This window comes from Arachis ipaensis, chromosome B8 (genome assembly GCF_059453495.1).
Source record: "Arachis ipaensis isolate K30076 ecotype BB chromosome B8, ASM5945349v1, whole genome shotgun sequence".
Classification (NCBI taxonomy): domain Eukaryota; kingdom Viridiplantae; phylum Streptophyta; class Magnoliopsida; order Fabales; family Fabaceae; genus Arachis; species Arachis ipaensis.
The window spans coordinates 2439956-2454716 of NC_142443.1; the positions used below are offsets into that span (position 1 = coordinate 2439956).

General features: G+C 35.2%; 2 protein-coding genes across 2 annotated transcripts; both read right to left on the reverse strand.

The window, feature by feature from the left end:
• Nucleotides 1-338: 338 nt before the first annotated feature.
• On the reverse strand, nucleotides 339-3776 carry LOC107613172 (pfkB-like carbohydrate kinase family protein). The gene is made up of 4 exons (XM_016315035.3): nucleotides 2978-3776; nucleotides 968-1300; nucleotides 696-812; nucleotides 339-597 (listed from the first exon to the last, which is right to left on the reverse strand). Exons 1-4 carry the CDS (start codon nucleotides 3389-3391, stop codon nucleotides 469-471), a joined length of 993 nt encoding a protein of 330 aa, XP_016170521.1. The 5' UTR covers nucleotides 3392-3776; the 3' UTR covers nucleotides 339-468.
• Nucleotides 3777-13015: 9239 nt separating this feature from the next.
• Nucleotides 13016-13960, reverse strand: LOC148546994 (uncharacterized). Its single transcript, XM_088496858.1, is given in 2 exon segments — nucleotides 13016-13708; nucleotides 13901-13960. Coding segments are annotated over 2 exon segments (753 nt in total).
• Between the last annotated feature and the right edge of the window lie 801 nt (nucleotides 13961-14761).

Consider the following 14761-nt stretch of genomic DNA (forward strand, 5'->3'; position numbering starts at 1 on the left):
CCTAGATATGATATGATGACGACAACTTCCTCACGTTATGCCTTGAAATGCAAGAATAGAGAATGATCACTTTACTTGCATTTATTTTCCATTTTAGTCGGATTTTTTTGTTTTTGTTTGGTTAAGTTACCATGTGTTATGTGGTATGAACCAATGATCATCTCGCAATCAACGCTTTTTTCTTTTCTTTTTAAAGATGCTTTAAGATGACATTAGTCAGAAAGGAATTTAAATATTTAGTCACTGAATCTTATGAATCAATTTTTATTATTCAATCACTAATCTCAAAACTTAAAAGAGAAAATTATTTGGCGTCAATGCAGAGAAGCAGCAAAAAATTAAAAGCGAAAACCGAGAGAAAAACTCTCCCCTCTTGAATTGACGAGAGCCAACCAGCAAGTCCAACAGAAAAATTAAACAAGAACGAAATTAGAAGGAAAACAAAAACGAAATGATGGCACTAAGATTCTATGCTCCCCTGATGAGGGCCAACACATCTTCATCCTTGGGAAGGGCAGGGATTGCTCCCTTTTTGGTGGTGGTGATTGCTCCACATGCATTTGAATAAGTGAGAACTGATCTTAGCCTTGCTTCATCCTGCAATTGGAAAATAAAGTTACAACTTGAGATGAGGTGGATTAGAATAAAAAGAAGCTAGTATTGAGGATTTATTAGGATGTGTACTAAGTACTAACCTCAAGAATGGATTGGTCGTCAACAATCTTGGCCAAAAGAGAACCGACAAAGGAATCGCCAGCGCCAGTTGTATCAACTGTATTTACATGGAAAGCATCTACTGATCCATGGAAATTCTGGTTTTTGCACAGCCAGAGACAACTCATTAGTATTGCATGAAACAAAACAGAGGAAAAGTTAGCTGAGAAAAAGAACAAAAAAGGTTGTCATACAATACAAAAACTACTCATATGTAACTGTCAAAATGTTTTGACAAAGAAATTGTTGTTACCTTGGTGTAGTACCTAGAACCATGTTCACCAAGGGTGACAAGGAGCAACTTCAAGTTGGGGTGCCACAAGGACATGGCAGCCTCATCATCAATCTTGTCACTTTCAGTGAGGAACTCGAGCTCAACATCGCTGACCTTGATCAAATCAGCCTTCTCCCATATGCTTCGGATTTGCTTGCGAGCTTCCTCGGCCGATGGCCACAATGGCAGCCTCAGATTTGGATCGTAGGAGAGAAGGCACCCGGCGTCCTTGGCTACTTCCATTGCCTTCAGGTGTGCCGATCTGCATGGCTCCACGATCAAGCTTATTGAACCATAATGGAACACCTTTGCCTGCACATACAGGTCAAGTATACATGAAATATTAAGGTCAAATTTCATCGTAGTCAATGTATCTAAAGAAAAATAAAAAACACTACCATAAGGTTAATAATACGGTAACATCACAAAAATGTAACAAAGACGAAGTAACTTCATCAACGATAACGACATAGTAGCTAGAATCTCGATTTAACTCTTAAAATCTTTCGATATTACGATTTTAAATGAGTTTATCGATTTTACGAAATTTGTACTAAGTGTGACGATTTTACGATTTAAATCTTATTAAGATTTTACGTTTTACGTTTTTAATTTACTTTTCCGATTTCACGTAAAATCTCGATTTTCTCTACCTTGGATAACGATTAATTAAGAACTAAACCTTGTGTGATTTGCTGAAAAAAAAGGTAATTTCAGTAATTTTTTTTTTCTTTTTGGAAGGTTTTTATCTTATTGGCTGTGAATACATAATCGATTTTATCGCACCATACATGAAAAAGGTCGCCAGATATTTTGTTTTATTATTATTATTATTATTATTATGCACATGCTTGCTTCCTTTAGCCAAGGACATAAAAATAATTAAATTAGCCAACCACCTCCACCACCGACTACTAGTCATTCGATTTTTGTTTCCAAAAGATGAAGTAAATCCGCATCGTTGATTAGTAATAGACATAGTTAATTAGATTAAATTAAGCAACTTGTGATAATAATAATTCAATAGTTGAAAGGTACAATCAAGTTGGGGGCTTAGGGCATTGGCCAAAGACAATCCAGCATGACACAACATTATTATCATTTTGAAATAAAAAACAAAGAAAAAGATTAGTAGTCACAGTGATGTGAACAGGAAAAGTAAATACTCCCAAGCTAACGGCAGCGCGTGACAAGCACGAGCGGCAAAGAGAGAAAAAATACCATGATAAATTAGATAAACGGTAATTATAGTTCTCTAGTATTTGTTTGCATGCTCTTGTTCTTTGTTCTTTTGATCACTTGAATTTGAAGGCAATTGTTTGAGTAAAAGGGAACAACACTGAATCTGGACACATCTTGATACTAGATCCACCATCCCCACACAAGAACAACTTTTTGCTTAGCTACACACCACCCTCAAAATTCAATAGTCCATATCCATGGATCAGCACGTGAGTCACGCCTCATGACAACACAACACACCACACCAACCCCACCCACCCACTTTTTCCATCCCCATTATCAGGCCCTATTTCGGACAAAACAACAAGTTCATCCGATTTCAACATATTTCAATTTATTAAAAAATAATATTACTATGTTTGCTATTTTCTTCTATGTCCTACATCCAATTCATCCACATTTTTATTCTTGAATAAAACTTACCTATATTAATAATAACATCAACTATGTTATAAAAATTAATTAAGAAAAAATTAAAAAATCTTGCGAGTTTAATGCAGCGTTCTTAGATCTACCAGTGGGCCCCACTAAGATAAATCTGACGCGGCAGCGTCATCGTTTCCACGCCCACACCATCCCATACGCGCGTAACACCACGCGTTTCTTCCAAACATCGCATTCACAGTCCAATCCAACAACACAACATGAAAGACGAAAACAATAACATCGTTCTCCCCAAACAAAGAAAAAAATCGACAAGCTTAAGTTTGAAAGTTGAAAGACGGAGACAAAGAAGGAGATGCTTACAGATCTGATGAGTTCGAGGTTGAGTTCTTCGGGCTTGAGGAGCATGTCGGCGCTGGGGTTTCTGTAGAACATGAATTCACGCTCCCCGTCGGCGCGTAGGGTTACGAACGCCAACGCCGTACGTGCGCCCTGGTCAAAGGTGATCCCGTCGGCGACGACGCCGTTTTCCTTCAAGATCCCGGCAAGCATGTGACCGAACTCGTCATCGCCGAGCTTGCCGACGAAAGCGGCCTTGCCGCCGAGTCTGGCGACGGCGATGGCCACGTTAGCGGGGGCGCCGCCGGGAGCCTTGAGGAATCCAGGAGCCTCAGCGAGGGAGACGCCGGAGACGGTGGGAACGAAGTCGATGAGCATCTCGCCGAAGCTGACGACGAGACCGCTTCCGGTTGCGGGGATGCCATTGCTTGAAGCCATTTAAACAACGCAGATCAAAGCTTGTTAATGATAATAATAATAATAAGAAGAAGAAGAAGAAGAAGGAGAAGAATGAGAATGAGAGAGGGTTGAAGAGTGCTGCTGATGGAGTTTATATAATGAGAGAGAGCGAGAGAGATAAAGTGGTCAATGGATTTTAAATTTTAATTCGATAATAATTTTTATCTAATTTTGAATTAATTTAAATTAAAAATAATTAATAATTAATGATATAGATATAGATAGGTGCAATTTGCTATCTTTTGTTGAAATTTTGGTAACAGGTCATTGGTTGCGGTTGGGACTTTGTGGACTCTTGAAAGGTTGGATTTGAACGCTTTCTCTCTTGTTTGAGGTTTTGTTAGATTTTGAATTTCTGTAGACCGAAATTGAATTTTAAATTTTTAATTGGTATTATCTTTTCTTTCTTTTCAGATTTCTTACCATTTTGGATATTGGATAGGTGGATTAAAAATTTAAAATATGGATCGGATAATTATGAGTAAATGAATTTTCGCACCAAAGTATCTCTCGTTTAATAGGTGATTGATTCACTTTTTTTTTTTTTAATCTAAAGGGAAAGCGTTATCTTATCTCTGCTAGAAGTGTTTTTATTTAACTAAAATATATATACTAAAACATCAAATAAGGATAACTCTTCTTGAGCATAGAAATGTTGGGTGAGATTGTGAGATAAGATAACAACAATAAACATGCTTACTAGTTACTACTACTAAATATCAAAACATCACTAGGTAGGCAGTAAGAGTATTCAAATTCAAAATTGTTCATTTTATTTAATTTAATTTAAATGATAAAATATGATATATTATTATTATTTTATTATTAAATTTAAAATTTATACATAATATTTTAATTTATTATATATTTTTATTTTATTTATATATTATTATTTATTAAAAAATATTTTGTGAATATAAAATAAAATTTATTTATTTTACCAACTTAAAGTTTTTATTTTTAATAATAAAATCTTAATTTTTTTAATTAAATCAATCCAAACTGTAATAGTTGATATGGATCAAATCAGATTTAAAAATAAATTCAAACTAATTCAATCCAAATCGCAACATATTATATATTTCAAAATCACTCAAAATGGGCCAAATTCATCGGATCAGTCCATTAACCTATTTAAATAGATGAATTTTACTTCTAAAATTAAACCCGTTTAAATTTTGAATTAAACGGGTTGAGTCCAATTAACCCGAAAAAAATGACAAACAGATAGTCCGTTTATTTTTTTATATTTTTCCAGAAAAAAGTAATATCCCAAGACAGTTTTTTTTTTTCTATTCGACCCATCAACTAAGAAAATACGGTTTATTTAAGATTTTTAATTTAAAAGTGATAATTTTTTGTCAAAATATTTTTTAAAAAAATATAATAAAAGAGTAAACGGACCAGTCCATTTAACCTATCGAACAAACCATAAACAGTTTTAACTAAAAAATTATAACTTGCAAATAAAGTTGGATTAAACAGACCGACCCTAAATAAATGGGACCGACCATTTGATAGCTCTACTCGCAAACACTTTTGCTAACTACTAAAGGTAAATAAATTAATTAATTAAATTGTAATATCGTTACATAAGTTAATTAGTTCATACAAAAATTTGTGATAGCTAAGTATAAAAATATAAAATCATAAAACATAAATTTGTTATGTTTTCTAACTATATTTTTTAGTAAATTAAAGATTAATTTACTATAAATTCAAATTTTATTTAAAAATTAAATATTAAATATTAAATAATAAAATTTAAATTTCTAATAATTATTTAACCGAACTAAGTTATCTAATTGCTCAGCCTAAATTGGTTATAAATTTCCATCTATGGGTGAATGAGTGCATGTTTTTAATGTTTTGGTATTTTAAAGGGAACAGGAAACTGGGCCTACATAGTACATAGCATCAGCAATAGCCAATAATCCCCATCATGATACCAGCCAGGCCAGCAACCTGCATCAAATTAATTTTTATTAAAATCTACGCATGCATTGTTTGGTACCATCGAACGGACCCATCTATATGATCATGAATCACTGAATTGAACAACAATATAAATATATGAATAAATTATCATTTGTACTCATAAAAGATATAGACGTTGATAAATGTATTCATATAAAAATAAAATAACAATTGTAATTACAGAAGATGATTTTTGTGTCAAGAGTACCCACACATTAGTTATATAATTGGTCTGTTAGGGTACTCTTGGCAGACAAAAATCATCTTCTGTGATTATAATTATCGTTTTATTTTTATATAAGTACATTTGTCAGCATTTATATCTTTTATAGGTACAAATGATAATTTATTCTAGTTTAGCGCAAATAAATTAAAAGAAAAAGAGTTGAATGTAATAAAGAACTTCCATTCTCATCAGTTTTATTTGCAACATATTAGATATATCACATCATTCAGGTTTTAATGGACACGGTACACGAGTTGCAAATTGTGTTCATTACTTTTATAATGTCTTGTTACTCGTTAATTTGTTAATTATTTGTGGTAGCTAATCAAATCTAAGGGTCTACCACCAACGAGAATGGTGTCATTTAATTAATCCAATCTTCATCATTGATGACTCAATGCCAACGTGGCATCATCATTATTTTAAGCAATGTAATCAGTACTTTACTGATTTATATTGCTTTAATTTCGGAAGTTGATTTCCTAACCATTTTATTTTTATACCATTTTGCACAGATTTTATATTTTCATTTATATTGAACACCCTAACATTTTTTCCAAAAAGGAAAAAAAAAAGTTGTGCTTCTAAGAAAATTTTTCATTATTGAGACATATCAACAAAAATAAAATAAACACCAATCCTTATTATCATTACTTCGGAGACAGGAAAGGACAAAAATCAAACAATTTATTCTCCTCCTTGATCTATCGAGTGAGAAATAATGTTAGTTCCCATCAACTGGCTTCAAAATAATACACTTATCATCTATTATTGAATAAAAAAAAATGCATGCATATACTATTAATTATTTTAACCTTATTTTATTGATTTAAATGGGTCCACCTCTCATGATTGACCTCAACTAATTTACACTAATATTTTTTTTAAACAAATAAATTCAACATAACAAGATAAAATATAGAATAAAAATATTTAACAATTCAAAAAATCAACAAAAAAAAAATTAACCTGTAGTCATTTTTGATATTGACATCAATAATTAAAAGAGTTCAATACTATTTTACTGGTCATAATTTATAAAAGACTTATTGAACCTTTATTTTTTAAAATTCTATCAAATTTTTCATAGTCAAATAGTACAAATTGTGATGCTAGCTATCCTGACAGTGGTGCTCGAGTTGGTTTTGCTTGTGTTAGCAGAAATTAGAAGGGAAGGTGACAATGAGACTGTTTGGGAACAATTGAGAGTCGTAGCATTTTGCAAGGAGAGTTGTTTGCTATTTGGAGAGGCTTTCTTTTAGCATGAGACTCGGGACAAAGAGACATTATATGTGAGACAGATTGTGTGGAGGTTTTTACTATTGTCAATAATTTACAAGATTGCTCTGGGTTTATTGATCCTTTGGTGTTAAAAATCCGAGATATCATGTATTGGAAATGGCGTGCTGATCTTCGATTAATCTTGAGAGATGTAAATACAATAGCAGACATCATGGCAAAGACTGCAATGAGGACTATTTCTCTTCAAATGGAACTTCCATTGCCTTGGAAGGAGTTTGAGAATAATATTCAGTGGGACTGCCTTTTTTAAGAAAAAATTAAATATGGTGCTATAAACTGCTAATAATTTTCCAAAAATTGAAGCAGATCGATCTCATGTATATATGAGTTTGGTCATTGAAATTGCATTGGTAGGCATAAAAAAACGGCTCAGGTAATCAGACGAGCGACGATGACCCAAAGAGATATACAAAACAAAGAACCCAATATAGGGCATGTTAACGTTGGTTAAGGTTTTCGTTAATCGTTAGTGTTCTATTTTAAGACAAGTGACATACACACACATGTAACATTTTGCGCCGTCTCCACCACGTCGTTGGATTGGATAACTCACTTTTGTAACTATTCATAATTTATAGATAAATCACATAACTAGATAAATGTGTGTGTAGTTTTTCAATAAATTAAAAAAATATATATTTGAGAATGCAGAGAAAAACAAAAAGTACATGATCGGATATAGGGGTGTTCATGGATCGGATTCGATCCGCATATTTGTGGTGTTTATTTGAATTCGATCCAAAAATTACGGATATAGATTCGATCCGCAAGGCTATCGAATCGGATCGGATCAGATCCGCACACTACTCGGATCGAATTGTGAATTTTGTGTATATATCCGCATATCCGCGTATCTGCAAATTAAAAATAAAAAAATAAATAAGTAAATATTTTTTTATGTTTTATTTCAACTAATAATTATCATATATATTGTATTATTTTAATTTATTATGTAAGAAAAGTATGTTTAATATTATTTTAAGAGTAAACGTATTTAAAAGAATAGAAAAAATGAACTTTATTGATATTTTTTAATGAAAATAAGTTTTTAAAAATATTTTTGTATTTTGCAGATATATCATATATCCGATCCGATCCGACCCGATCCGTAAATGTGCGGATAGGATCGAATCTAAGTTTAAAAACTGCGAATATTGGATCCGATTCAATCCGATGATTTTAATGCGGATCGGATCAAAATTTTGGGCATATCCGATTCGATCTGCGTTCACTCCTAATTGAATATTGTTGAATAAATAGTGTTAGGAAGCCCGCACATTTTGTAATTTATAGTTATTAATTAGTTATTATTAATATTTTTAATGATGTGAGATTATTACATACTTTTTTATGGTTAAATGTTGATTAAATTTTAACAAAAATGCTGGCTCTTGAAGCTTTTTTTTATTGAATAATAATGAACATAAGGTGGATGGAGTCAGAGAGTTTGTGATGTTTTAGGAAAATAATAGTATCCCTTTTTTCTGCTTCATGATTAGCACATGATACTTGGAAGTTGTAGTCTTCAGAATCTGATTCTTTCATTGACACAAGTTTGAATTAGTCATCTTCGATTTTTGCTGTAATATCCGTGGAATCAGCTTCCGTAATGATATATTGAAAATGGATAAGTAGTGTGAAATTGTGATTTGTGAATGTGTGATGACCACTCAAATTGGTATATACAAGTTTTTGCTACTTACGTTATGGATTCATTCCATTGCATGCTCGTTGCTCCCTTTTATTCCCCTTTTTTTTCTTTTCCAAATCCGTAATTTAATTTCCACCATCCACTGACTGATTATAAATTTATAATAAAGGCATTTGGATCACGGCTGTTTGTTTTGACCATTGATTCCTTTTCAGCAACAATAATAATTAATCAAATTAAGAATCCCCCAAAATTAACTCAATTAGTATAGTGTTGCATACCCTACTTTCGATTCATAATATATTTCACGTTATCAAAATTCATATTTTTTTATTAACCTAAAATTAAGAATAAAAAATTTATTTATACACTAAAATTAATCATTGTGCATTTATTATATTTTTATGTATAAATATATATATTGTTTAACTTGTTTTAAATATAAAATTTTTATATTGTAATGTATTTTATGAAAATAACTAATTTGGTAACTATTTTTTTATATACCCCAAAATTTTAATGCGTTAGAGTCCTTTCCAACTCCAAAATTGTCTCCAAACGTTATTATTAATAGTCGACGGCCTAGTAAGAGAACAATAAATAGACTTAACAGTTAATCTACCATCCGCAGAGTGTTTCCAGGCCATATAATCATCAGGGTTTGTTCATCTGAAAATCGGGACCATTGTGATATGATGATGAAGAACTTCCTCTGGAAGAAACCTTCTAAGCTCCTCCACATTCCAGTTAATTATTTCATTTATAACAAAACTTGCACTACAACATTTTCATTAATGATGGGGTCATTAGGCCTAACTTATTCGATTAGAGGTCCTCTCACATTAAACCAGTCATCTTTTTAAAATTTTATTAGTCTGTCATTGTTAACATTGTGCATGATGCCATATTTTAAGGTATCCCACATTCGAGCAAGTGCTCTCCACAGATCATAACATCTTAGCAGAGAATGATTCATGTTGCTAGGGGTTTTGTTATCATATTTGTGCCAAAGAACATCAGTCCAAAGGGTATGATGCTTAATAAGCAAATTCCAACCAATTTTGGTAAGAAAAATTGTGTTCATCACCTCCAACTTCTTCATTCCCAATTCTCAACCTCTTTGGGGAGACAAAGAGTGTCCCACTTAATAAGATTGGCTTTTCAGATGTTTTCATCTGAGCCCCATATAAACTTGCGTTGGGCACTTTCGATGCTGCTACATATGGTTTTTGAAACTTTACTGTGCTGCATAACAAAATTAGCGATAGGCGTAATAGCTGTCTGGACTAGAATAGCTCTTCCAGCCATGAATAAACTCTTTTGCTTCCAGCCACTAAGCTTGTTCTTAACCTTGTCAATAATATGTTTATACCTTTTAATTCTGCATCTTTCTTCTAAAAAATAGACTCCCAAATATCTTCCTACTTCTTTAGTTACCTGAAAATTCTCCTATCGCTGTAATGGCTATTTTACTATTGTTCACAACCCCTTTCGAGAAAAAGATAGTTGTCTTCCCGGAATTGACTATTTGACCAGAGGCTCTGTAGAATCTATCAAGGTAGTCGCGAATAACCTCCATTTACCTCATACTGGCCTCCACAAAAAGCATCAAATTATCATCGAACATTAAGTGTGAGATTCTTGGACCATCCATCCCAATTCTAAAAGGAACCCATTCACCACCTTGAACCAAATCTTCTATCATATGAAATAGTCTGTCCATACAGATGACAAAGATATAAGGGGACAGAAGATCCCCTTGCCTGATGCCACACGTAGGCCAGAACTTCTCAGTGGTTTCTCTTTTTCAAAGAACTTGGAAGCTAGAAAATTTGACACAATGCATAATTATCTCCATAATGTTGGGAGGGAGAGAGAATTCTTTTAGGCTTTTGCTCTATAAAAATCAAGTTAAGGTGGTCATACGCCTTTTTCAAGTCGATCTTTACTTTCATGAACCCTTTTCTAGTTTTGATCCTTTTCATGGAATGTATTATTTCCTGTGCAATAATAATGTTATCATGAATCTGTCTACCGGGTACAAAGCGGGATTGAGAAGGAGATATTCTTTCATTAAGGAGAGGTTTAATTTTGTTGGCAAGGATTTTTGTTACCATTTTATATGTCACATTACACAAGGTTATGGGTCTAAATTAGGCACAAATTATGGGTACTCAATTTTGAGAATAAGAGTTAAAAGGGTATTATTGACATCCTTTATACCTTCGGGGTTACTCTAGATTGTTTTCACAAAGCTAATAACAGATTTTTCAGTGACTTGCCAATTTTTCTTATAGAAACCAGCAGGTAATCCATCTTCACCAGGAGCTTTTAATAAACCCATCGAAAATATGGCATTTTTCACATCATCTTTATTCACCACTTGAAAGAGGCTATTAGATGCGTTACTATCCAATTCAGGGTAGAAATTGATGGTGTTTAGTTGACAATCCTGGTTGGTCATCGGGTCTTCAAAAAGCTTCTTAAAATAACTGCACATATAGGCCTTCAGAGCATTATGATCCTCTATCCATATTCCATAAGCAATCCTAAGTTTCAGAATTTTGTTCCGCCTTCTCCATGATGGCTTTTGTGTAAAAGTATCGGGTGTTACGATCACCTTAAACAAGCCAATTTTCTCTTGATTTTTGTAACCAAGAGAGTAATTCTCTATCAAGAATCTCCTCCAACTCTCTATTCAGATTACTCTTCAAATTGTCAAGAAAATTGCTATGACCATAACTCGGAGACTATTGGATGCCTCTGAGTCTATTGAGGATGGCCTTTTTTGCTTAAAAAGATGTCCAAAGACCTTACAATTCCAACCTTTTAATTTTTCAACAAAAGAAGGAATGACTTGAGATAACGGTATATGCTTCGACCAATGTTAGGTTAGGAATGGTTGGAAATCATTATGCAACTTTCACATGAATTCAAACCTGAAGGGTTTGGATTTTACATCTTGTTGCACACCATTGGACTTGATGAAAATAGGGTGGTGGTCAGATTTGATACGCGGCAACATTTCCACCATTGCATTGTGAAACTTAAATTTTCATTGCTGGTTACATATAGCTCTATCAAGCCTTTTAAAGATACGTTCATTCCACTGCCAAATAGGTCTCCTTTGGGTAAACCTCGTGCCATAGAAACCTAAATCTATAAGTTCACACATTTCCATTCAGTCTCTGGACCACCTTGTTTGGGCCAAATCGGTGGATGAGAATAAACTACTGTAAGAAGCCATCTATCTCTCCCATTCTCAATGGAGATATGAAGTGCCTGATCATGTATGCCTATCTCCTGAATTCTTAAATTAGCATTATTCCATAAGAGCCAAATCCTTTCCCAAAATCCATTAGCATCAATGCTTAAGGAGAACTGAAACCCATAATTTCTAATAGACTTGTCCACCACCTGTCCACTGCAACGAGTCTCTTGGATCGCTACAACATGAGGATTGTATTGTCTATAGTATTCTCTAATAATATTGGCAAACTTTGGGCTCGCTGCCCCCTAGCATTCCATGAGAGTATGATTATAATATGATAAGAATAAAAATTTGAAGCTACCGCTCCTGTGATCAGCAAGAAAACCATATGACTATGCATCTAGACTTGATCAGTCCATGTGAACGTCTTCCCCTCCAAAGACTTTCTTGTCTCTCCAGGCTGCCACCACAGCTGTTCCTTGTGTAGAAATGTCATCAATCTCATATCTAAGAAGATTAGCTCACCTGGGTCCGATGGTTCCGTTTCCATGACAACATCCATGTTGGGTTGGGGTGTTTTGGTCTCTTCCATCGACTCATGAGGGGAATTGTTTTTATGGAAAGGGAAGGATAGAGGCTGAGATTATATGGTTCTAGTTCATCATGTGTCAAAGCGTTTGATTCACTTGGGTATGACTGGAGTTTATCTTGGGCCATGAGTGATTTTTGTGCAGTGTGGGTCAGAACATTATGGGCAGCTTGTGTGGGGGATATGATAAGGGGCTATTGGGGAGTTGGGTTATTCTTAAGGATCTGTGGGGTGTTCATCATGGTTTGGGTTGTATGAGGGTTCTGGATTTGGGTCCTGTTTTGGGCTGCCATGGCTTTAGCTTTCCTCATGTCACTTCCAAACAAAAAAGTTTTGGCTTGATTCTGAGGGATCTCCTTAAGCTCCTGCGTTTGTTAATATTGCCTTGATTTTCAACGTTACGCTCATTATTTCCAAGATCGGTCAAAACCTCGTATCTTGTGCTTTCAGCCACATTCTTTGCCATGATCTTGTCTGCCTTGCGCTTAGCACCATTATCTTCCTTTTCTGTCGTGTCCTTCACTGTTGATTTTTTTTTACTTCCTTTGTTTTTGAACCACCATCCATTCACCAAACTCTTGTTGGGTAGACAAGACTTTTTTACCCTTGTCTCTTCCACTTCCCTTGCTCTGGTCACTCCGTTGTTGCTAGTTTCCTTCTCCTTGACCCTCCATGGCTGGAGTAATCCCTAAGCTTCCTTCCCCATTATTGTGTTTTACACTATTCTTTTCGATGCATCCGTCCTTGACATGCCCGAACCTTCCACATGAGAAACAAATCATATGGAATCCTTCGTATTCTACATGATAATTCTTCTCACTCACCATGTATTTGGCATTTAGAGGCCTGCTTAGGTCCAGCTCCACGCATTGACACACAAAGTTACCTCTTAACTGATTCGCAGTATTCATATCCACCTTAAGAGTCTTTTCAATATGATCCCCAACAGTACCAAGGAACCTCTTATCATAATACTCAATAGGGATATTAGGAAGCCTTACCCATGCCGCTATCTTATTAATTTCTGTTCCGAATGGATTAAAGTCTGGCACCCATCTCGTGATCGTGAGGTAGTGATTGAACATTAACCATGACCCCCATTCCATAATATGGTTGAAATCTTCTTGGTTGTATTATCTGACCATGAAAAACTAGTTTCCCAGGTCGATCAGATCTATACCTCCCATCTTATCCCACATTGTGTCTAGTCTGCGTTTCATCACCGCGTATGAAATTCTACGTCCCAGCAACTTAACAATGAGGACATGCTTCCAATGTCCCTCCAGCCTCTTCTTCTTTGCCTTGTTGACAAGGATGCTTATAGTGCCATTTTGGAGCCTCTTTGCAGATATAGACCGAATAGCTCTCTCCTCCTTCCTGCATCTCCTTAGAGCCTCCCTTTAAAATTGACTCATCTCTAACTCCTCCACCCTGTCCTCCTAGTTCTCTTTATTGGAATCACTCTCCGAAGAATCCCCCTCCTCACTGGAATCCTCAAAATTGAAGTATGGTTCAGCGCTTCCATGCATCACCAGGTCGGCGTAAGTCCTGGTCCTTCCGTTGGCTCCAATGAAAGCAATCTTCTCCACCATCCAGTCCTCCTCTCTAGTTATCTTTGTTGTCTCTCCTCCGTATTCACCTTTATTGTTTCGTAACTGTTTCTTGCTCTAATGGAACTGGTCCGCTTCCTCAATGTTACCCGGTATGTATGAAGTTTTCCTTTCAGGTTGTCTTTTTTAGAAACTTATTAAAGATTGGGTTTGTTTGTTTGGTTTGGTTTGTTCTGATGTGGTGTCTAAAAGAAAAAGAAAAAAAAAAGAAGCAAGTTAAAATTTATTGCCTAAACAAGTGACTATATAACTGTAGGTGAATAGTTGCATTTGTTATGGACTTGGATGTCGCGTCAAAAAAAGAAAAGAATAAAAGAAAAAAAAGTAGCAAGTTTTTTTTTTGGACGTGGCCTTGGGCCAGCCAAACAACCCGGCCCAAGGCACCTGAAGCTAAGAGACCCGCAACCAACCTTGACCCGTGCCCGACCCGGATACAACCTGACCCTCAACGCCTCAGCCTGGTCTTCTCCCTCCTTCACAGCGAGCTATCCAGCGTTGTGTTCTCCTCCTTCAGCGATGATGCATGTTCGTGATTCCGAGCTCCTCCTCTCCTATTGCCTATGTCATCCCTAATCCTGAGGGTTTCGTGCTAAAGTAGGCCATTGCTGCGCCTCACTATGGGTGTCCCATCCTGATCTGCGTCCCCTTTCCTCCCTCCAAATTCCGTTTTGTGCGCTGCTCCTCCTTCCATAGCCTTCAGTCGGATCTGCCATGCAACCTCCGTCGAATCCTTGGGTTGACGATCGCTACCCCCTCTCCAGCATACTGCATTCTGAATCTTTG

Excerpts from the sequence above, each read along its gene's own strand:
- LOC107613172 (XM_016315035.3), bottom strand. The coding sequence starts at position 3,391 with ATGGCTTCAAGCAATGGCATCCCCGCAACCGGAAGCGGTCTCGTCGTC. Across the intron at positions 813-967 it reads GTTCTAGGTACTACACCAAG|AATTTCCATGGATCAGTAGA; the intron begins GTAACAACAATT and ends TGCAAAAACCAG. Across the intron at positions 598-695 it reads ACGACCAATCCATTCTTGAG|GATGAAGCAAGGCTAAGATC; the intron begins GTTAGTACTTAG and ends TTCCAATTGCAG.